At 38.7% G+C, this 24794-nt stretch overlaps 1 protein-coding gene across 1 annotated transcript; it reads right to left on the bottom strand.

Annotated features, from left to right (window-relative positions):
* Window positions 1-49: 49 nt before the first annotated feature.
* slc25a12 (solute carrier family 25 member 12) lies at window positions 50-16933 on the bottom strand. Its single transcript, XM_065293801.1, has 18 exons — window positions 16829-16933; window positions 16100-16153; window positions 8408-8553; window positions 8064-8179; window positions 7772-7911; window positions 6255-6401; window positions 6035-6173; window positions 5853-5946; window positions 3750-3834; window positions 3444-3528; window positions 3183-3341; window positions 3041-3093; window positions 2887-2967; window positions 2669-2809; window positions 2449-2587; window positions 1287-1445; window positions 1114-1204; window positions 50-971 (listed from the first exon to the last, which is right to left on the bottom strand). The coding sequence occupies exons 1-18, from the start codon at window positions 16838-16840 to the stop codon at window positions 773-775; spliced, it is 2040 nt and encodes a 679-aa protein (XP_065149873.1). The 5' UTR covers window positions 16841-16933; the 3' UTR covers window positions 50-772.
* Between the last annotated feature and the right edge of the window lie 7861 nt (window positions 16934-24794).

A 24794-nucleotide genomic window follows, 5' to 3' on the forward strand; every position in this document is an offset into this window, starting at 1 on the left:
GCACAATTCCACCCATTCTCGTTGTAATAAAACCTTCACAAACCATATGTAAAATTGAACCGCATCGATTTATTTCCATAAAATACAAGAATGAAATGCACTTAAATATTTTCTACATTTCAAATCAAACATGATTTTCTTTGATCAACAGATCAAGTTTTGAAACCTTTGTACATCAGAGTGTTGCAGAGAAATCTCTCTCTCTCTCTCTCTTTCTCTCTCCTCCATATCTATGAGATGTACATGTATATACAGTACATGTGCAAGCTACGCAAAGCCAAAGAAGCAAATGAAGAACGCTACAGCATGCTTCGTCACATCAATACATCAGCAATAATTCAATAAAACTCTGTGTCAACGTTTTAGAGAGTGGAAACATAAAAGCAAAAATGTGTTACGGTTTCCTCTCACAAGCGTGTTTCTTTCGGTTCAGTGTTAGCCAGTGGTTGAATCCGATATCTAGAGCCCTTGTTAGATATTCACCGGATCTGTGGCTTTAGGTCTTGATCCGTGTGGCGCAGAAAATGGCTACCCTGTGCTTTTGCGAACACGCTACGACCTTTAACCAGCGTACTTCATTAAATGAGGCACTGATGACGATTAAGCCGACGAGATACTAAAAATGAGTATTAATCTCCCATGTCCCCCACCTAAGAACAGAAAAAACTAAAGATAAATAAAAAAGGAGTGGAAAAATGACGTAGGCAAAATTGTGGGATGGAGGCATGCAGCCGTTGGAGGACGAAGCCAGGAGTGATCGGGGCATGTTTTTTTACGACGAGGCTGCTTGTTCCTTAGGTTGAATGGTCACGACCCCGGACGATTTGAACTTGGGGAGGTGCAGTCCGAACTTGTTCTCCACGCCGGCAAAGGTGGCAGCCGCCAGACGATATCCACCGATGTGCTCCGAACTGACGGGAGGAAGCTCGGAGATCCGCGACTTGGGCGTTGGTTCAGAACCAGCCGGGCGACTGGAGGGGAAGAGGAGGACAGACACAATTTTATTTGTTTTTGCAAGACCACACTTAAACCCCATCTCCAAAACACCGCCCAGTGCTGGTATAACCCTGCTATTTTATATTTACGACTTTCATGTCGTGATTTAACACTTACTGTCCTCCAAAGTCGACGTAGAACCATCGCTGCAGGAGCTCGTAGGTCACCAGAGTCACACCGAACTGTGGAGAAGACCTGAACACACGAGCTGGAGAGACGAGCAAGAGATGATTGTAAGCGAATGTAAAGCTGACAGAAATTAAGTTATGGTGTGGGGTGCGCGTGCGTACCTCCGGCTCCCTTCCATAATGCCCGGAAACCTTCCTCCTTCATGATCTTCCTAAAGCAATCGATCACTCCAGAATAAGTCGTCTGACCGGCACGTGCGGCCACCTGCAGTCGTGTTTTGATGACATCGGCGGGGGTGACGAGCGAAGCGGCGGGGACACCTACAGATCGAAGAAAACCCAGACTTGAATGCCAATGTGTTAGCAAAGGGCAAAGTCTAAAATGCCTTTAAAATGCCAATGCAATTGTTTAAATGCAAGTTCTCAGGTTCAGTCATGAAATAAGCTACAGGCACAATCGTTACGCTTGAAGGCTAAAGTATGGTCCATTTTTAATGCATATGGGTGAGATTTCAGATTTCTTTTACAGCCCTTGAAGCCAATTTTTTGCACATATAAGGTTAAGGTCTGAAATTACTATAACCATTATTTTTAGAGGATTTAAAAAATATTTCCTATAGAATTATACATTTAATTTTTTTAGATTATCATTATCAAAAATTATCATTACCGCAACATGATATTACATTAAATATATGCATTATCAAACTCATGTTTCGGTAATGAGAACTAAAAATTTGTCTCGGTACTATGACAAACTAAATTTCAACTTTTATCTGAATGGTAGCCATCTTGAGTGTCACAGTCAATTATGTCCCTTCCAACTAATTTTATTTTTTTAATGTTAGTTCCTTGAGGGCTTAAACAATTATTGAAAATTGTTGTGGAGGATGAGAAAATTGGTCTTGGACACATTTATATTCCTTATTAATGTCTTTACATTTACCAATGATCACCAAATACCACATGTTTCTTTACTGTAAATGTTTATACTATAACATGCACTGAAGCTTTTTATTTGTTAGATTTTTTAATTATAAATATTTCCATGTCAAAGAACCCCAATTGCACTCATGGACACGTTGCGGTAATGAACTTTTCCCCTTAAATGTGGAAAAAACAACAAAATTGGTTTGTATGATGTAATTTGAAATCATTTGCACAATAGTACACGAAGAGATGTTTGTAACTGTATGCTTCCTATTTTGAAAGCATTTACTTTTTTTTTCAAAAATTTTCATGACACCTTCATCACCCGTATGCTAGGGTTTGCGTACAGTGTGCATGACGCCATTTCACTTTTCAGGGAAAATTATATACTGACCTGCGATAGCTCCAGCAGTCAGAAGCTGCAGAGGTCCCAGACGTCCATCTTCATCAGTCAGCTGTGTTTTCATATGAGCGTACACAGGAAAATAAATGGCGGAGAAGGGGATGTCACGCAGGAAACAAGCCTTGGCACCCTATGAAAGAAAAAATATACATGTTTACATTTGCAGATCACACTTCGTGTATAACCTTCTTAAGACAAAATCTCTCTCCACCTTGTAGAGGCCGAAGAATCCGAGGTCTCGGACGACATTGAGCGCGCTCACTCTGGGTCCTGTGGTGATCTCACCGGCGACCTGCAGACGAATCTTTACGATTTCCAGAGGGTTGGTGAAAATGACCTGCGAGCCACCAGCCTAGAAAGAACACAAAATCACAATTAAAAAACAATAAAATCACTTTAATTTGCTTTGCTCCAGGTATAAATACTTACACATCCACCGGCGAGAATTTCAGCAAACAACGGTATCGTGTCATCTTTTGTGGTGAACTTGTCTCTCACAAAGTCATTGACCTGCAAAGAAAATGCGCATTTTAAGCAGAGATCAAACACATGCATTTGTTTGTAAAGTGAAGTTTGTACTCACAGTGAGCTTGATGGCTTTCTCCGGAGCCACACCGATGAGCTGTGGTACAAGACCTGGAAAACAAACACACACACGTAGGTGATATAAATGATGATGAGATCAGATACTTGTGACAAAAGCTTTTTCCCATATTGCACTTTACCTCTGTAAAAGCCAAAGACTCCCTCGTAACGCAGGACTTTCTTGGCGCAGTCAAAGCTGTTCTTGTACATCAGCTCTCCTACGAAGGAACCGGTGGAGCGCTGGTTCTGCATACGTGTTTTTACCAGGTCTATGGGGTACACGGCTGTGGCTCCCGTAGCTATACACACACACACACACACACACACACAAACACACACAGGTTAGAATACAATCATAGAATTAAAATAAGTAAAAGTGCAGCTGATGTAAGAAATCGAACCTCCAGCGATGGAGCCCAAAAAAAACCTGTATGCGGACTCTGCTGCCTGCAACAACACGGACCGAGAGCCGTCCCCTTGTGAATGCTGCAAAATGACAGATCATGAGATATTATACTCAATGAATTAATACAGCGGTCTGAATAAGAAACATGCAAGTGTTGCTTGGCCATATTCAAGCGCATTTGTACCTGACCTCCTTGAGCAACAGTAATACACGGTTACAGTAGCATTGCAGTGTTATCTGACAGTAATAAACATTTAAATCACCAATAAATGACTCTAACAACTTAGTCTGATAAACTCACTTGTCTCTGCACTTCAGCCAGGTGATATGGTAGAGATCCTTCCTCCAGTGGTGCTATCCTCTCGATATCAGCCAGGTTTAACCGTCTGCACGATAAACCAGATAATCAGCTAGGGCTGTTGAATATAATCGTTTTTGCGATGCTAATGTGAACGATTACTACATAGATTCATAAAAACAAATAATCGATGATTAAAAAAAAGCTCTCCCTCTCTCTCTCGCAGGAGACCTGTGTAAATGAAGCGCATTTTATATTTTCAAACCTTCATTAATCTTCAGAACATTATATGTATATGATGTATAATCTATATACATACATGCCCCATTATTAATTTGTACTCTTATTTCTAATTTTTTATGTAAAGCACTTTGAATTACCTCTGTATGAAATGTGCTATGCAAATAAACTTGCCTTGCACATCGGCATAAGGTATGTATGCATATATCTATGGCTGATACCTGCCGCTGTACTTTTTAAGCTTATAAAGTCAGTCTCTGATGCATGAAAGCAGCACATGTATCAGTTTTAACCGTCAGCAATATATACATATAAACATAGCTGCCCCATTAATGGCTGTTTGGCGGACGCATCTATTAAGTGGTCGACTGAGGCATCTATGTATGCATGTATGTCTATGGCTGATGCATGACGCTGTACATTTCTTGCTCATAAAGTCAGTCTCGGATGCATGAAAGCAGCACATGTATGCATTTTTATGCATGTATGCACATCTACTTATGCATATCTACCTATGGCTGATGCACGACAGCGTACTTTTTTGTGCTAAAAGTCAGTCTCAGAGGCATGAAAGCAGCACAGGTATGCGTTTTAAACGTCAGCCATAGATATATGTATATATACATACACACACACACACACACACACACACACACACACACACACACACACACACACACACACACACACACACACATAGATGCACCATTAACAGCTGTTTGGCGAATGCATTAATAGTGATGAATGAGGCATCTATGTATGCATATATATCTATGGCTGATGCACGACATCATACTTTTTGTGCTTCAAGTCAGTCTCGGATGCATGAAAGCAGCACGTGTTTTAAACATCAGCCATAGATATACACATAGATGCCCCATTAACAGCTGTTTGGCAGACACATCTATGAAGAGATAGACTGAGGCATCTATGTATGCATATATATCTATGGCTGATACCTGCCGCCTTACTTTTTAAGCTTATAAAGTCAGTCTCTGGTGCATGACAGCAGCACATGTATCCGTTTTAACCGTCAGCAATATATACATATAAACATAGCTGCCCCATTAATGGCTGTTTGGCGGACACATCTATTAAGTGGTTGACTGAGGCATCTATGTATGCATATATATCTATGGCTGATGCATGACGCTGTACATTTCTTGCTCATAAAGTCAGTCTTGGATGCATGAAAGCAGCACATGTATGCGTTTTAACAGTCATCAATATATACATAAAAACATCGATGCCCCATTAACGGCTGTTTGGCAGACGGATCTATAAAGTGATCAAATGAGGCATCTATGTATGCATGTATGTCTATGGCTAATGCACGACGCTGTACATTTCTTGCTCATAAAGTCAGTCTCGGATGCATGAAAGCAGCACATGTATGCATTTTAAACGTCAGCCATAGATATATACACATAGATGCCCCATTAATGGCTGTCTGGCGGACACATCTATGAAGTGATCGAATTAGGCATCTATGTATGCATATCTACCTATGGCTGATGCATGACAGCGTACTTTTTGTGCTAAAAGTCAGTCTCAGAGGATGAAAGCAGCACATGTATGCATATTAAACATCACCCATAAACATATATACACATAGATGACCCATTAACGGCCGTTTGGCGGACGCATGTATGAATAGATTGAATAAGGCATTTATGTATATGTTTATCTATGACTGACAAATGATGAAAGTGTTTAACACAAGCATGAATTGCTTTCGTTAATATGAGTATGAGTCATTTGTATTCTAAAGATTAACACAAGTCTTACGGGTGTTGAAGGAACTGACGATGAGTAATTAATGATAGAATTGACATACTGACATGTAAAAAAAAGAAAGGAAATTACCCAGTTTGGGAGTGCAGTCCTGACAATTGAAACAGGATGTCGATTTCCATGGGAGTGATTTGACCGAACTTATTAGCAGCGTGAACAAACTCCTCTAAAGGAAGCATAATGGGACAAAATGTGCATTATTGCAAAACAAAAAGTTACTCCCGTACACGCAGATAATGGTGGCCGGGCCGCACCTTTAGTGACGAGCGTATCCTTGCGAGTTCCAGCGAGGGTGCTGTAGATTTTACGGATCATTTCCATGTTGTTCAGAAGAGCATTGAAGGCATTGAAGTAGGAGAAGCTCACCATGTGAGACGTGCCACTTCCTGCTGCCTAGGAGGATACAAGACACAATACAACATATAACATCATGACAAATTCGGTCCCAAACAAAAGCAGTGGAGGCACGCTTACCGAAACAAGGTTTTCCTCCACAAAGGGTGTGAGCATGTGGTGTCTGATGGTGGACATGATATCGCTAAAGTCCAGGGCTGAAATGACGCCGCTCTTGACCTTATCTTTCAGTGCGAAGGCCTGCCGAGCGTGTTCAAGCTGCAGCTCCTGTCACAATGCAACACGGGTCAGTTTGTGTTAGACGCACTGGATAGAAATGCTGTCCGGAATCGATAAACAATATTATTTTTATGTACACCGATAACCAATATGGCGAATGATAGTGAAAACATAAAAAATGAGTGTGCAATCTTGTGTTTTGGGCAAAAAACATTGATGCATGCTAGTAGTTACAGGCATGGTGCGCAAAACAGTCAATGGTCGGCTAAAAATCGGGCATTAACACACTGCAATCTTTTATACCTATTCAGGTTGTCGATTTTGGTGAATGTCAACATTCAGGTCGAATGTGAGCGTTCACTCTTAAGAGCGCTTCATGCCGAGTTTTGCCTGTTCACATGGACACAGATTTTTTTACAGCGTTCCCACACCTTAGTTAACTTCAAATTCAAGGACCTTTCAAGTACTTTCCAGGTCCAATACCCTCAAATTCAAGGACTAAAGGTGGGGACACATTTCAAATGAGAGCAAGGTTACATCGTGTTACCTTTTAAGATACAATGTTACAGTTCCCTTTCGAGGGAACTCGCGCTGCGTCACTGCGGTGACACTTTGGGGACACCTCTAGGGGTAAGTGTGTCTGAATGTGTATATCAAATTCAACCAATGGTGAGGCTTAACGACAAAGACAGGGTGACGCGAGAGCCAGGAAGTATATCGCTATCTGAAATATTGTCACAGACGGCGTTACAGGGACGCAGAAAGTATGGCAAGGGAGACGCAGCGTCTGGTTCCCTTCTCAGGGAACAACAGTTACATATGTAACCCGAGACGTTTTCATGTGTCAAACACAACTATGCAAAAAAGCATTTTGGAATGAATCAACATTCGCATACAGAAGATATAAACATTTAAAGCGAACAGTTTAGCACGTGTGCTTAAAAAGTCTAGAATTTTTATGATATTAACCTACACTACACAGGGAATAATATGTTTTTTTCCAGAAAACTTTTTGCATAAAATAGATTCAAGCACTTTCAATGACTTGTATCTATATTTTCAAAAACTTCCCAGGGCCTTGAATTTTCCCGCCCAGATTTACAAACTTTCAAGGATTTCAAGGATCCGTGGGAACCCTGTTTTTAAATACCTGTGTACGTGTGGACTAGGCATTACTTTTATCGTGGCCTCTGCATATTAACTTGTGGGAACGTGAAAATATGTAGTGGCCACAAAAATATTAATTTGTGGGAACACCATTGTATATTAAGGGCACGAAAGGTTAACTAGTGGGAACGTGAAAATATCCCATGGCCACATTTATTTTGTTGAGGTAACAACAAATTTAATGTCATGGCCACGTGATGTGATGCTGTGCCCTCGATATCCTATGTTTAGTGAACAACATCCTGTGTTACCTGCAGAAACTGGGTGAATTCCAGGTAGCTGAGGCGTTTTTTTCTGTCATTTCCAAAATGCAAATGGATAAACTCGCAGTCCCAGTTGAAGGGGATGTGATGGTGCACAGTCGTCTGACTGAAGATGTCCCGCACATTATCTGTAAACACACACAGACTTACTCTTCAGCCAAATGAAATTATCACAGTCAAATTATGTGCATGATTATGTACCAAATTGGTGAATGTACGAGTACAAAGAATACCTGTGCTGTGCACAGCAGTGAGAAACACACACAGATGTTTTTCTTACCAAAGGACACATCTCCAGTGCCAGTCTTGTCAAAAAGCTGGAAAGCCACAATGAAGAGGGCATCTGGCACACACAGCACCGACTCAAAGGCCAAAAACTCTTGGAACGAGATTAACCTGAACAGTTAACACAAAAGTACAAAGTTAAATATACATCTCGCTCTCTCAAACACATGAAAAGAGGAAGAACACTAAAATCTATCACGTTAACCCTTAACTGTAGTATTTTCTCAACCAGGATTTACATAAATAGTTTAGCAAGCTTGATATATGCAGCATCAGGCGTGTTATAAGATGTCTTTCTGATCTACGCCTGTAACCTCCAATTAGAAACCCATGTCTCACCCATCTTTCGTAGTGTCCGCGACTCCAGCGAGCAGCTGAACGGTTTTAGGGTTGTGGTGGAGCTGCGTGTGGAGACCCAAATACCGCTGCACAAAATCAATAGGGGTCATGTAACGTTCTCCATCCTTTTCCAACACACTGGCATACTGAAAGAAACAAAAGCACAATTACAGCACATGTGTATGTGTTTGAACAGTCCTTTCTTAGATAGCAAACATGTGATGAAGATGTAATTCACCTTATTTTTAAGTTGCTGACAAATGTCTGCATTGTTTTCACGGGTTGTCAGAAGGCTGTATGCCAGAGACAGACCGACACATCTACGTTTGACCCATATAATGTTACGATTTGTTTTATAATGCTCAATCATGCATGCATGTCAGGATTGGGCAAAGGTCAGAATTTAAGACAATTCAATGTGTGAATGTGAATTAGCCACACTCAACATAAAGTTGAATTTCTATCTGAACTGGAATGACAGCAAGCAGAAGTGACAGAATTAATATATGTGTGTGTGTGTGTGTGTCATATTTAATTCACGCTACTCCAGTGTATTAACTCGGCGAGCACCAAACCATTCAGTTTTTGTGACCTTAAATATCTTTATGTATGCATTTGTTTTTCGCATAAGGCTGTTGAATATATTAAGAAGATTTTGAATATAGTGTATAATAACATTTATGGTGCTTTTATAATAGTTTGACTTTTCTGTAGCATGACAGTAACAACCACAAGTATCGCACAGTATCGGATTTGCATCGGCCCCGTTTTTCCGATACCCGATCCAGCAAAAAAGGTCCGGATCGACCCGATATCCAATCCAAAGTATTGAATCGGCCCACCCCTAATTTCCAGCATTATGGATCTGCCAATTGCAGTCAAAACTTGAAATATAATATTTCAGAGAATGCATTTATTACCAATATATTGAACCATCCGTTTAGATTTTCCTAAACCCCTGATGAAAGAGTCCAGACATGAGAACAATATCAGCATATTTACAAGATGAGCCAAACATAAATGCGTTATGGAGGTGACAAAAAGGACAAGTTTTGGGAGAAAAAATACAGTATGTTCCGGACTATAAGATGCTCCAGAGTATAAGTTGCATCAGTCAAAAATGCATTTTGAAGAGGAAAAACATATATAAGTCGGCACTGGACTAGAAGTTAGGGCTGAACGATACATCGAATTTTCATCGTCATCGCGATATAATCTCATGCGATGAACACATCGCAACAGACAGCCTTGACGCGATGAATGAAGGGAAAACGGTAAGCGCATGTAATAAACGTTTGACCTATCACGTTTAGTCCTGAAGACATGGTTTGCGGGTTCATGCTATTAGGCCAATCAGGGGAACCCCCAAGTCAGCTACGCTCAGATTGATTTGTGAGGTGTCAGTTGCGATGCTGTGCCTGTTAGAAAAAACGATGGCGTAGGAAGGAGAGAAGAGTGAGGAAAATGTGTTGTCAGACGAAGACCTTGTGGTGAAAAGGAACAGCACTTCAGCTATATCATGGAATTATTTTGGATTTAGGAGAGATGACGGCGCAAACACAGGTACTGTGGAAGCGGCGATTCACATATTGCGTCTATTGCGCGCTCAAGTTCATTATTTCAAATGTAGGCACGCAGTATGTGCGCTCGTTTTTTCCAGGCTGTTCAAAAACATTTCACCTTTTCAGAATGACACAAGCGCAGCGTGCAGGTCATGTGACAATAACCTACGTGTCTAGCGTTTTCCACGCGATTTAGGCGTGACATGTGAATGGCCCCTAAAACATGAAAAAATATAAAATATTTATCAAAACTCACATCGCCATCGCAACATTAAACAATGTCACAGCACATCGCAACTTTTCCTCACATCGTGCAACCCTACTAGAAGTCGCAGTGGACTATACGTCACGTTTATTTAGAAAACAATTTCACAAAATCTAAACCAAAGAACAGACATTTACTCTGGAAAGGCAAGTTATTTAACTAAACAATAGCACAGAACAGCAGGCTGAATAGGTGTCCGTACGTTAATGTAATACAAACCGCTATTTACACGATACACAATAGCATACAGAACATAAAGTGGGGCAAAAAAAGTATTTAGTCAGCCACCAATTGTGCAAGTTCTCCCACTTAAAAAAAATTTCATAATGGGTACACTTCAACTATGAGAGACAAAATGAGAAAAAAATCCAGAAAATCACATTGTCTGATTTTTTAAGAATTTATTTGCAACTTATGGTGGAAAATAAGTATTTGGTCAATAACAAAAAAGCAAGATTTCTGGCTCTCACAGACCTCGAACTTCTTCTTTAAGAGGATCCTCTTTCCTCCACTTGTTACCGGCATTACTGGCACCTGTTTGAACTGGTTAGCAATATAAAAGACACCTGTCCACAACCTCAAACAGTCAGACTCCAAACTCAACTATGGCCAAGACCAAAGAGCTGTCAAAGGACACCAGAAAACAAAATTATAGACCTGCACCAGGCTGGGAAGACTGAAACTGCAATAGGTTAGCAGCTTGGTGTGAAGAAATCAACTGTGGGAGCAATTATTAGAAAAAGAAAGACATACAAGACCACTGATAATCTCCCTCGATCTGGGGCTCCACGCAAGATCTCACCCCGTGGGGTAAAAATGATCACAAGAATGGTGAGCAAAAATCCCAGAACCACACAGGGGGACCTAGTGAATGACCTGCAGAGAGCTGGGACCAAAGTAACAAAGGCTACCATCAGTAACACACTACGCCACCAGGGACTCAAATCCTGCAGTGCCAGACGTGTCCCCGTGCTTAAGCCAGTACATGTCCGGACCCGTATAGTTTGGTAGAGAGCATTTGGATGATCCAGAAAAGGATTGGGAATGTCATATGGTCAGATGAAACCAAAATATAACTTTTTGGTAGAAACTTCTCGTGTTTGGAGGAGAAAGAATGCTGAGTTGCTTCCAAAGAACACCATACCTACTGTGAAGCATGGGGGTGGAAACATCATGCTTTGGGGCTGTTTTTCTGTCAAGGGACCAGGATGACTGATCCGTGTAAAGGAAAGAATGAATGGGGCCATGTAAACTGATGCCGATAACAAATATTTGGATGCTTATGTGCCCGATAACCAATATGCTGAACCGATTTTTATTTACTGTTATACTTCTGTTTTTGACATAATTACTACAACACGACTGAACTGAACAAACCCTTATAATAATAATAATAATCATCACAATTGCTCCCTCTTTGCATACAAAGTCATAAATAGAGGGGTCTGAAAGAGTGAAGAATAATATTAATTTAATGAATAATGTAGAAACTATATTCCCAATACATGGACCATTCCAAACACCCCTATCATTTCCTCAGAAATGGACTGATCCAAAGTTCGCGCTGCGGTTTTGACGGAGCGGGAGAGAGAACAGCATAGCGGAGTTGGCTGCATATTGTACATAGTTTATAGAGTAAAACAGGTGGATTAAGTGCCTTTTTTGGGATATAATATCATTGTCTTGACCAGCAACCTGTAGCCTTCAGCAATCCAACCAATAGTTAGCAAAGAGATTTTACACATAATATCACTGACTGGAATACATTCAGGAAAGTAACAAACAAAACTGCTTATATATCATTAAATTTCTTAACTGGTATTTGATGTCAGAATAATGAATATTTTGTTGTTATAGCTTATGAAATGGCTGTTGACAGCGCTGTTTATCTATGCATTTACTCACGCATTAAATGTATCAAACTGTGACCGCTTGCGGAGGTAATAAATAATTAATTCATATCCACAGACATTTATTTAGATATTTTAGCAAAATAATGTTTATCTGGTAAATGTTAATAGGGTAAATCTTGTTAAAAGTTAGTTACATGTGGTGGCTGTGTTTCAGCCTTCAACCCCGGTAAGTGAACAGCAATATAAACGTGATTTTACGATGTTAATGATAAGCATAAATAACAGAAAAACTAATTTAATTTAGCGTTTTTAATTCCACAAAGCATTAATTCATGGCTGTTTTATTCATGCAAAGCTACGTCGTTATTGGGACCGGATTTTATGGATCAGCGTGACACTGAGTTCGTCTCTATTCTTGGACAAGCTGCATACATTGCTTTTAATAAATCAACTTATTTAACATAACATACATTAATGCACAATAAGATGTGTTATAAATGCCTGCAAATATGCGAAGTAAGTATACTCAAAGACCTTTTAATGAAGTCGCGTCACTCCGCCTTCATATTTTCTGTGCACGCCGCTTCTGCTGTGAGCTCCTCTCCTCAGATGCAATTCTCAAATCTCTCGTTTATCGGTCAATCCGATATAAAAAAACGATATCCGATCATCGGAAAATGCTAAAATATCGGAAAACAGATATATCGGCCGATCTCTATTGAAGATGAAACGTTGCTGGGTCTTTCAGCATGACAGTGATCCCAAAAATACCACCGGGCAACAAAGGAGTGGCTTCGTAAAAAGCATTTCAAGGTCATGGAGAGGCCTAGCCAGTCTCCAGATCTCAACCCCATAGAAAATCTTTGGAGGGAGTTGAAAATCCGTGTTGCCCAGCGACAGCCCAAAAACATCATTGCTCTAGAGGAGATCTGCATGGAGGAATTGGCGAAACTACCAGCAACAGTGTGTAAAAACCTTGTGGAGACTTTTGTTATTGACAAATACCATAATATTCAAATAAATTCCTTAAAAATCAGACAATATGATTTTCTGGATTTTTTTCACATTTTGTCTCTAATAGTTGAAGTGTACCTATGATGAAAACGACAGGCCTCTCTAATCTTTTTAAGTGAGAGAACTTGCACAATTGGTGGCTGACTAAATACTTTTTTTGCCCCACTGTACCCGAGAGGCTGAATAGGCGAAATTAACACGAAAAGCCAAATCAAGTTCAAAAAGGTCCCGAAGTCAATCCGCATCACTGACGCCATTGAATTACATAAATACAGGAGCAGCATAGAGTGGACTCTCGCGGCTTTAGAGGGTAATGGTTTCTCTTGGTTTATATGAAATAATTATGATGTATAAGTCGCACCTGACTATAAGTCCCAGGACCCGCAAAATTATAAAAAAGTGTGACTTCTATTCCGGAAAATACAGTACTTCAAAAGAATTTTGAGGCCCAGAAGCAATAACAACCCAGAAGCAAAAATTCCCTAAAAATGGAGAAGTGACGGCTCTTCAAAAAACATTTAATATTTATTTTCGTCTATGCATTCATGAGGAAGAAACAACAGTATGGACGTGACATTTCTCCTTTATGGATGTGACAATTTAGAAATTTGGACTCAAATATGAAAAAAAAAAATGCTTTAGCAGAGTATTTAAAGAACTAAATATTGACATTTGAGATATCAGTATGATTAAAAACTTTGGGTAAAAACTAAAATTTTTATAATAAGGTTGACATTAGCATGAAATTGCACATTTGCCAAAGATTACGGTTTCTATTCGGAATAAACTAAGTACTTCTATTAGTTAATTATCCTCATATTGCTTTCAAAAATAAAAAAATATTTTTTTTAGTATCAGATGGAGTGAAGGGCTTGCACATCTGTCTCTCTCTCTCTTTCTCTCCCCATTCTAGTGAGTGCTTTCTCATATGCATTATTTATATACTTCAACCACTGTATTAAGCTGTTGAAAGTTTATAAAGCAGTAACCTGTTATGTCACGTCTAGGACATCTGACAGGTACCACACACCTCCGTTATTGTTTTCTATCTGTTAATTATAGGGTAGAAACCAATACGTTTTTATCTATTTTATAATGCGTTATACTTCCTGTTCTTTTGTACAACCACTAAATGGCAACAACACAATAAATCAAGTGAACTTTGAATGTAGTGCTTTGTGCACGACAAGTGTATGCTTATTGCTAAGTTTACAAACAAACAAAAAACACTTAATAGGCCTGGCGGATGACAGTATTGTTTGACAATGAATTGTCCTCACATATCAGATCCTCCATTATTACTTTTGTACAAATAAGACAGAGACTAAATCAGCCTCACACCTACTAAAGCCATTTCCACAAGGTATAATTTAAACATTACAAAAATAAAAGTTAATGTCAAAGGCTACTTTAAAATCAGGCAGACGGACGCCTCTACAAAACGGTTGTGAGACAACAAACAAGCGGTAAGCACAAAACATTGCCTTTCACCAAACGCAACAAAATAAATATTCATGAGCCAAACTGGTTTTACAATGTGACCTCATTGACCTGACATAAACCCATGTTTACATTTGACATACACAACTACACTTTAGCAATTCCAAAAAGTCAAAAAGTTAAGTATCCTTACGTAACATCTCCTGTGTGATGGCTGTCTCTTCCATCTCAACTAATACTATTGAAAGCATGTCCAGACACAGCAAACCCGGGCAACTTCTCAAAGCAATGAATTTAAGTTTCACCAAACCTGTATTCTGTACTTTTTCCCATTATAGAAGTGTCACTGAAATGCGAGAACAAAAAGGCTGTAAATACCTGATCTAATCTGAGACGCCCTGTGACCTTATGTTACACTCTTCACTGGTGCATCTATTGCTTTGACATTTATGTTTTCTTGTGTCCAGACAGTGATCGTACATGCTTTAGTGCTATTAATAAACTTACATCGCACACAAGTCACAGTCACCAGACACCAAAGCAGCCCAGGAGGGTAGAAGAAACAACTACTCTCAGCTGACTGGCACATGCCGTCTTAACTGCAGAAGTTATCCGGTAGAGGGCAGAGATTATTTCCTTACTGCTGTTTTAAAATGACACATAAACACCAAGACTGTTTAACCCAAAACAGCAGTGATTAAACACTTGCAGTTTACATTTTTAACATTCCATAGACCAGTGGTTCTCAAACTTTTTCAGCCCACGACCCCTTTTATGTACGGTGCATCCTTTGCGGCCCCCCAAAGAAAATTTATGACAAAAACAATGCTAAAACGTAACATTTTAATTAAACAAAAAATTAAATTATACAAAGTAGTGCTATTGTTAAGTAGCCTTATTTTTTAGGTTAAATTACACAGAATTTTATGATAAACTAATCTATTTTATAAAATGTAATAAAACTGGGGCCCCCCTGGCACCATATCGCGGCCCACCTACGGGCCCCGGCCCCCAGTTTGAGAACCAATTCCATAGACTCATTGAAAAGATGTGAAGGGCGTTTTAAAGACCCACTGAAGTGACTTTAAGTGTTGATGGTATTTTCACATTCATAAAGTATTGGGAGGCTAGTCACGTTTTATAATAGCCAATAGCGTTTAGTTTACATTACAGCCTTGGATATGACGAGTGCAGAATGACATCATAAAAATCGTTGATCCGTTTCGGCGCAACTGAGAGACTGTATTAAATGCCTACCATTTCTAAATGCATACTAAGTTTAGTATATACTAGATATCCTTAATGCTCGCATATTCACACTAACTCCCAAAACTTTCAATTGTGATTTACTTTGGACTACTAACTGTATCTGATTGCTTTCTAGTCACCCTAAACTTGTGCCGATTAAGAATGCAGTGAAGATTGAATGACAGCTCAATGTTATCATTGCTTCTTAGATTACACACAAGCAAGCCCAACAAGAAATCATTGCAGCCTGATAACAACCAAATAACACAACAATGCCACTTGTTTATAAGTTTGTGTTGCTGTGTCTTACCTTCTGAAAGATGACCTTCAGTTCATTGGGGTCGGCCCTTTTGGTTGACTGCACCTGGAAAACCAGAACACACAGGTAATTTATGAATTGAAACAGATGCTTCCCTAAGTGGGGTCACCTCTACACAAAACTACATTCTTCAACCTCACGGACATACCTGTGCTGCGCCTTATATATGTAAATTTAAGCAAGAAAGACACCGTAAGTCCACATTCATTTTCAGATCATCAATTTATCAAATGACCCATGCAGTTTAAGGACACAGTGTCTTTTCTACACGCAACTGATTATAAACAAGCAGAACTAACCAATGTTTAACCAAAAACTAAAACACAGTAACATCTTAAGGTCAGCTCCTGCAGATTAAAACGAGCCAATTACATGTCCCTCACACACACCTGACTGCATTTTCTACACAAAGTCACATCTTTAACAACAGAAAATGCTGATAAAAAGCTCGTAAAGTCTCATTGGCGCGCAATTTCCATGTTTTTATGCATTTACAAGCTTCACTGATATCAGTGTCGGCTCGAGCGCGGCACGAGCGTACAGATAAGCCCGGTGATGCTGCGCGCCGGTCCGTTAAAACACTTAACGGTCACGCTTTACGTCTGAATTATATAACAACCCTTGTTCAACCCACTAACTATGCACTGTGGTTACAAATCAATAGTTAAAAGGCAAAAACAATCACAATTTTTTAGTTAAAAGCCGTGCTGCTGGAGTCACCTTGGCCGCCATGCTGCTCTCTGACGTCACGTGTGTGGGGATAGAGGGCGCGCAGGCGCGTGGCCGAGGAGAGCGCGTGAAGAGTCGGGGACGGGTGGTGCGCGCGCACCCATCTGATGTAACAGTTTGTTAAAATGAGTCCCTCACTAACCAAAATAATTATACTTGATGACAGAAAAATAACATAAATGCAAATTAATATTAAATACAATATATTATGTTGAAATATTTGCATAATATGCATAAAGTTATATTTGCATGAAGTTCGAAGTCGTCTGAAGTAAAGGTTGCCATCTACCTCAGTCTTCGAAGTAAACTACAATGTAAAACGTAACTTTTCCTGACACTATTGTAGCGTTTAATACAAGCAGCACAGTGCCTGGGATTCATGTGGAATACAACTAACATGTATGTACACGAAAGATTTAACTACATACTACGTTCAGCCAAATTGAATTTAGTATTGAATGGTTCACACAATTTTCGATGATGTTCTTCTATGCACAGAAGTTACCAAACCGTGTATATTGCGCACAAACATTTGGTGCGGTTTCCTTTTGGTGGAAATTGAAGTATTTTTGTGGTATTTTTTTAAATGGTTTCAAACTTTATTTTTAGGATGACATTTATTCGGGGCTCTATGCATCTACACGGTCAGCAGTGTTTGAGGTTTTAAATCGAATCTGCAACGCTTGGAAAAAAGTTTTGGAACACTTAAAGGAACAGTATGTAGGAAATTTATATCAATTAATCATAAAATGGCCCTGATATGTCACTAGACATTAAGAAATCATTTTCATTTCAAATACTTATATCACTGACAACAGTGGTCCAGCCAGGATATTTTCATTTAAAAAGTGGAGTTGCAGCCCTCAACTGATGTTTATGTTGTCATTTTGTGTATTGGCCACTAGTTGGGTGATTGCAGTACCAGTTTTAGCCACAAGTTTTGTTATTGCAATACCAGTTTTAGCCACAATCCTACATACTGTTCCTTTAAGATTTGCATACTAACCCATGAGGTTTGTTTTTCGCATTTCCATTGGAATAGTACAGAACGGTCATTGTGACGCACATAAGCACTTGTAGTATTCATTACTGTACTTTGGTTCTCAACAGAAGTATGTTAAAAGTGCCTCTGACAGCAGTATGGATGTTTATCATTATACACTTCATTATTCAGCAATAGCTTTTGAGCCGAGTCTGCTTTTGCTACGGCCTGCGGTCAGTGCCGGCCCGAGCCTCTTAGGGGCCCTAAGCAGAATTTGTTTTGGGCCCCCCTCTCACCAATTTTTTATTAAAAAATAAAGAAATTACAAACATTTATGAAAAGAACAAAGTTGCACATTAAGTAAGGGCTAAAAGTAGCATCAGGTACCGAAATCAAATCAAATGAATCATAACACTGCCTTTATTGTATGAATTAAATATAATTATTATTTTTTTAGAGCTACAGAAGTGATTTTCTCTTTGTCTTGGATTGTTTGATTAACATTCATGACACAAACTTTAGTAGGTAAATTGACGTTACTGTCTCTTTAAGAGAAGCGCAAGACATAAACCTAAGAAATAAACATGTTTTTATTGGGAAAAAAATACTGTGGAGATCATTTTGTTTGTATGTGCCCTGTCAAGAACAGAAAGATTTTATGTTCGCTTGCTTTCTGAAATGTGTCTTTCCGTGTGTGCACTACTGAGTGCACTTAAACACGCGTGCACACACACACAGACGGAGGACGAATTACAAATGGTGCAGCATAAAAACGTTATGCTGTTTTTACGTGGTCTATTCCTCAAATATATGTTAACGCACTACAGTATGACACACAGTAGCGTAACTCTCTCTAAAGTTTTAACATCAAGTGTTCTGATCTTTGAAGGGCATAGTGAGGATCACCTCTGACTGGAGCTGGACCTGATACATTCAACTGCATGTGCGTCCAGAAACCTGCTCACTTTAGCGTTTTTTTATGGGTTAAATGGTTTAAAATCACTTGAAATGTTAACGTTTGCAAGCCTTTGAAACACTTGAAATGATAAACTATTTTAATTTGTGTATTAATCCGCAAATCGCATGCGAGCCGAACCGTGGGTTGATCATGGATCAACTGCGATCTGTCACACCACTAGCTGCTGCTGCACAACTTAAACATGCTGTAAATAATTATGCAAACATACCTTTATCTTGGTCTTTTTTCTCTTCCTCCGTCCTTTTCTTCTTTCTCCTTTCGAAACCAGATGGATACATACTTTTTTTGTGACATGGCTTATCATTTATTACAGTTACGCGCACTTGGACGCGAGTGCAAATTGTCAATGTACGCGAGGTGTCTATATTGTGCGTGACTCAAACGCTATCACTGCAGACACACAGCAGTTGTCTGCAAATCAGATTTTTTTTGTCTTGAATTATTCAATTATTAATTTGTATTCATTCATTCATTCATTTAAATTACTTGTTTAAGTTATTTAATTGTAAAAAAAAAATGATTGGGGGGCCCCCTGGTGGCCACGGGGCCCCAACAGCCGCTTAGTTCACTTATGCCTCAGGCCGGCCCTGCCTGTGGTGATTGTTATTGATGTTTTATTTAATTTATTTGGTTTGACCTGGTTGCAGCAAGAATAATGGGTCTCATTCACTAAGCAACGTTTTTATGCTTATTGAATCATGATTTGTAAGTTAAAACGTCCGGTCGCACATTTTACAAACAAATTTGTGCGTACACATGCTTAGTGAATGAGACCCAATGTGAGTGATGTACTGTAGATAATCTGTGGAGCCATTCGTATAGCAGCAGAAGGATGGCGATATTTATAAATCATCCCAGAAAACCGACTTGTGAATGTGATTGTATGTAATACTCTGTGAAACTGTTATGGCAAAGGACTGTTGATGTTTACAGTGACTGGCATTTGAGATGTTGCATGAATATCATGGTTTTTGTTTTACTTTGGATACAATAAGATATATGGTTTATAATTCCGGATCTGTTTTCCTCTGCTGTGCCAGAATGTACATTGACCTGTTTTTGTGTATGAGGTGTATGTGTATGAGGTATCTGTGTAATTTTTAAAAGATGAAGAAAATTAATAGGAGTAATTATTTACTGTAAATGAATGGCAATAAAGCTCTGAATGATCATTGAAATTGTCATCTTAACTTTTTGAGTGCTCAATAAATAATATTTTGGACAGAGAGAACAGTAATACTGGATCCAGCTTTTACATCAACGACACCTCAATGCAATACCAAAATCTGGATCGTAATTTTTTTATGCATCTGCCTAGTTTGCTTACCAAGTGGCAGATGTACCAAAATACTTTGTTTTAAAGTTTGATAATACTGTAGGCTTTGAATGTGAACTAGTTGTTGGAAGCATTTTGGACCCTTCAATTACAAACCATGACTTAAAACTGTCCATAAAACAGCGTCTGTATATCTTTTTTCATATTTTTTAAGTGATTGAGAAAGAGCACAGATGAAAATTGGATACAGCATTTTTAAATCATCTAATCACATTTATTTATAAAGACCATTTCACAATTTTGCATTAGCGGGCAGCTTGACAGTTATGTTCTAACCAATGCTGGATAAATATTGGACAGAACACATGTTAGGTTATAATAAATCTATGCTGGGATGTTGTTAACCCAACCAAATGTATTAACCCATGTGTTTTGTCCAATATTTACCCAGCATTGGGTTAAAAATAACCCAGCAGTATTAAGAGTTTAATACAAACAGTAGAGAAAAAGTATAGAAATGGGAAAAAAATTGAAACAAAATTAAGTATACATGAAGCATAATAATCTTGAAAATAAAATAAACATCCGACTTCATTATCATATTAGCAAAGTGGTGATGCTACCTACATATGTATGTATTGATATATCTATCTATTCATCTAGCTACTGTAGCTAGCTACATATCTACGTATCTATTTATCTTTGTTTGGCCCGCCACCCCCCCCCCCCCCCTTTATTTTTTATTAAAGCAAAATTATCTTCACATTATGCATTATACAGTGTTATTTGTGCATTATCTATCTATCTATCTATCTATCTATCTATCTATCTATCTATCTATCTATCTATCCATCCATCCATCCATCCATCCATCCATCCATCCATCCATCCATCCATCCATCCATCTAGATAGATAGGTAGATAGATACGTAAATATGTAGCTATCTTTTTTTTGGCCCGCCACCACCCCCCCTCTTCGGAGGACAACTTTATTTTTTATTTAAGCCAATTATCTACACAATGTGTTACAATACAGACAATGCATGTGTATACAGAGCTTTAAACAGTGTTATGTGTGCATTATTATCTATCTGCCTAGCTAGCTAGCTATATATCTACATATCTATCTTTTTTTGGCCCGCCACCACCCCCCCCTCTTGGGAGGACTACTTTATTTTTATTTAAGCAAATTATCTACACAATATGTTACAATACAGACAATATATACAGTGCATTATACATTGTTATTTGTGCATTATTATCTATCTACTTACCTACCTAGATAGATACGTAGATATTTAGCTATCTTTTTTTGGCCCGCCACCACCCCCCCTCTTCGGAGGACAACTTTATTTTTTATTTAAGCCAATTATCTACACAATGTGTTACAATACAAACAATGCATGTATATACAGATCTTTAAACAGTGTTATGTGTGCATTATTATCTATCTGCCTAGCTAGCTAGCTACATATCTACGTATCTATCTTTTTTTGGCCCGCCACCACCACCCCCCCCTCTTGGGAGGACTACTTTATTTTTATTACAATACAGACAATAGATGTATATACAGTGCATTATACAGTGTTATGTGTGCATTATTTATCTATCTATCTATCTATCTACAACAACGAGATTAAGGGGTTTGCTTGGCCTCCACATTCTCCAGATCTTAATCCAATCCAGCATCTGTGGAATGTGCATGACAAACAAGAAAATTATGAGCATATATTTTCCTTCTTTTGTATAGCATTGGAAACAAATTGTTAAACTTAAATCATTGGTGTATGTTTGTGATTTACAGATTCTGTAGAATGTACAGAAATTATGTCTAGTGATTTTTTGGCAACCTGCATATAATCACTGGGTCTAACATTACCCGACCACCCCTAAAAACGCTAGGCTACGCCCCTGTCTTTAGGGGTTTCTGAATAGTTATTGGACATTTAAAAACAATATAACGTTATTTAAATTTCATTAAAATATATAATTAATTATAAATATATTATAATTAATATAGGGGAGGGGCACAACATAACGCTTTTTGACTTCGACTATATAATTATTTAGGTTATATAAATCATATTTTTTACACAATCAACATCTCTGCTACAAATGAACACTTAAAGTTTGTTTGTGGGACCTACCGTTATCGTACAATTACGCCAAAAGTGACAGGAGTGCAAACGTTAAGACTTACCCCATAGGTTTGGTTAATTGTAACAAACTGAGGGTTTGTTGTAACACCTGCTAGAAAATTTGGTTAAAAGACAAATAATTCAATACAATTCTTTCTATATAGCCTACTAAAGGTGGAAGGGTGAAAGGGCTGCAAAATTATGACAAAAAAAATCATTATTGTCATCAATCATTTTTGTGTCAATATACAAAACGCTCATACCCGTCAGCATTTCGGGACCAAAATCTGAGAGACTTCTGAACTGTACGCCATAAATGTTCCCGTGATAAACACGATACCCGCCTGAAAAATCCAACTAAGACCAGCATAAGCTGGTGAGCTGGTTTTAGCTGGTCTCCCAGCTTGGTTTTATCTGGTATTGCTAGTGTAGTAAGCTGGTCTAGCTGGAAGACCAGCTGACCTACAAGCTTGACCAGCTTTGCCAGGCTGGGAGGACCAGCTTAGACCAGCTACTGTCACCTTAAACCAGCTAAAACCAGCTAGCAGCTTATGCTGGTCTTTGCTGGATTTTTCAGTAGGGACACATACAAAAATCAAATCACGTGTGTTGCTGTATTTGGCCTCGAGATATTAAATTAAAAGTCTTCCGTCGATCAAAATGTATGAATTATGTTTTTCCGTGGGAACCATTACACTATACCAGGGGTTCCCAAACTTTTTTTCCTGCGCACCCCCTTCTATGTCCCAACCGGGTTGGCGCACCCCCAATCCCCATTTTAAAAAAAATCCAAAAAAGCTTTATTTTCTCACCATAAATACTCATGTTTAATCGTGCGCAAATAACCAAGAGCTGGTTGCACTAGCCGGACGTTAAGAAGTTGGGTGTAATAGTCCTACGTCGGGCTTAGCTACGTCCAACATTGTGAAAAATATTTACGCCTATTGCACCATCTGAAACTACGCTCAGCGTAGATGATGCGCGCCCCCGTGTATGCGTTTAACCACTGTGATATTTAGACGCCATTCGAGTTTACTATGGTAAAAAACGTACACTTACTGCCGTCAGCTAATAGATGACATATGAGAGGTTTCCTCATGTTTACCAGTGCGTCACGTGCAGACCCATCAAACACATTAACGAAAGCCTTTACTGTTCGCACAAAAGGTGTATAATAGTTTGCAGATTCATTATAACAGCTCAAGTTTCAAACAAAATTAAATGAAAGCTTTTAATAAGTTCTCTACAGTAAGTATTTATGTATTTTATTATATAATTCATTGGCGGTCTCTTTACCATGCATGAAAACACATTGCTCGCGTATCCTGTGCCCATGTCTCGTCACATTTCATTATTTCTATTTTTGCCATAAAAAAGTCTCTCTCTCTTGGTCCCTCTCCTCCTTCGTGACTAACAACTTTATCATAAGACGTCCCACATGACAGTTTCCCTGATTTCAGTCAGTTAAGCATATTTATAATATATATGGAATGAATGAAACGAGTTGGCACGCATATAGCGGCTGCAGTGCATAACAGAAGAGCAGTGCGTAGAAAAAGACAGCAGCTGTCTTCTACGTTTCTATCAAAAACTAATAAATTATAGTTTTTTATTTAAAATAAAAGCGATTACAAAGGAAATGTTTACTGTTCATTTTTTTATTTATTTATTGTATGGAAAAATCCCACTTAAAGAAACAGACCGCCATTACATTTTTCCTCTCGCGCACCCCCTGGTGGCAGCTCGCGTACCCCTGGGGGTGCGCGTACCACACTTTGGGAATCCCTGCACTATACTAATATCATAAATTCACGCACCTATATCTATGTGCAGCTGGGTTGTAAGTTGCCAGGTTGAGTTCACATTTGGATTGAAATATGTAAGTAAATAGGCTACGTAATTGACTGTGTGAGTACGGTGCGTTTCCTACAAGATCTGGACAACCTTAGAATATTATATTGATGTGATTTATGCAACGGTTTAGGTCATACAATTTACGGCAGTTTAAATAACAAAACGGGAGAGAGGCGGAGATGATACGGGAGACTCCGTGGAAAAACACGAGTATTTGTTGACAGGTATGAGCTTAATAAACTGTAAAAAAAAGCATGTTAATTAATTATCATATTACCAAATGCAGTTAGCGTCTACTACAAGTGTCTGTGCTTCGTAATTTTTCCTACCTGTCCTGCATTGTTTCTCACCTGAGTGTTTTTTTAACCTTTACAGCCCCTACCCAGGGGCGTCATGCACCAATTTTTTTTAAGGGGGCACAGTGTCAACAGCTCACAGAAATTTGTGCATACACAGACATCAAACGAAATATTATAGAGCTTTCAGTCTTTTCCATGGCACTTACATTTCTAACAATCTGAAAACCCCTGCTTTCATGCAAAAACCTCCAAAATAAACGTGATGACTACTTTCATATCATATACTATTCAATCGGAATAATGACACATTTGCATCATATTCACATCTGAAACGGCATGTTTTATTTAAGTCTTAATGGCTTGTTTAATTGTGTCATTAATGCATTTTGCACAACAACTACATTATCATATAAAATTAATGTAATTTTA

This window comes from Paramisgurnus dabryanus, chromosome 7 (assembly GCF_030506205.2).
Source record: "Paramisgurnus dabryanus chromosome 7, PD_genome_1.1, whole genome shotgun sequence".
In the NCBI taxonomy this organism is placed as follows: domain Eukaryota; kingdom Metazoa; phylum Chordata; class Actinopteri; order Cypriniformes; family Cobitidae; genus Paramisgurnus; species Paramisgurnus dabryanus.

Excerpts from the sequence above, each read along its gene's own strand:
- slc25a12 (XM_065293801.1), bottom strand. Across the intron at positions 3,342-3,443 it reads TTTGGGCTCCATCGCTGGAG|CTACGGGAGCCACAGCCGTG; the intron begins GTTCGATTTCTT and ends GTGTGTGTATAG. Across the intron at positions 3,094-3,182 it reads AGTCTTTGGCTTTTACAGAG|GTCTTGTACCACAGCTCATC; the intron begins GTAAAGTGCAAT and ends TTTGTTTTCCAG.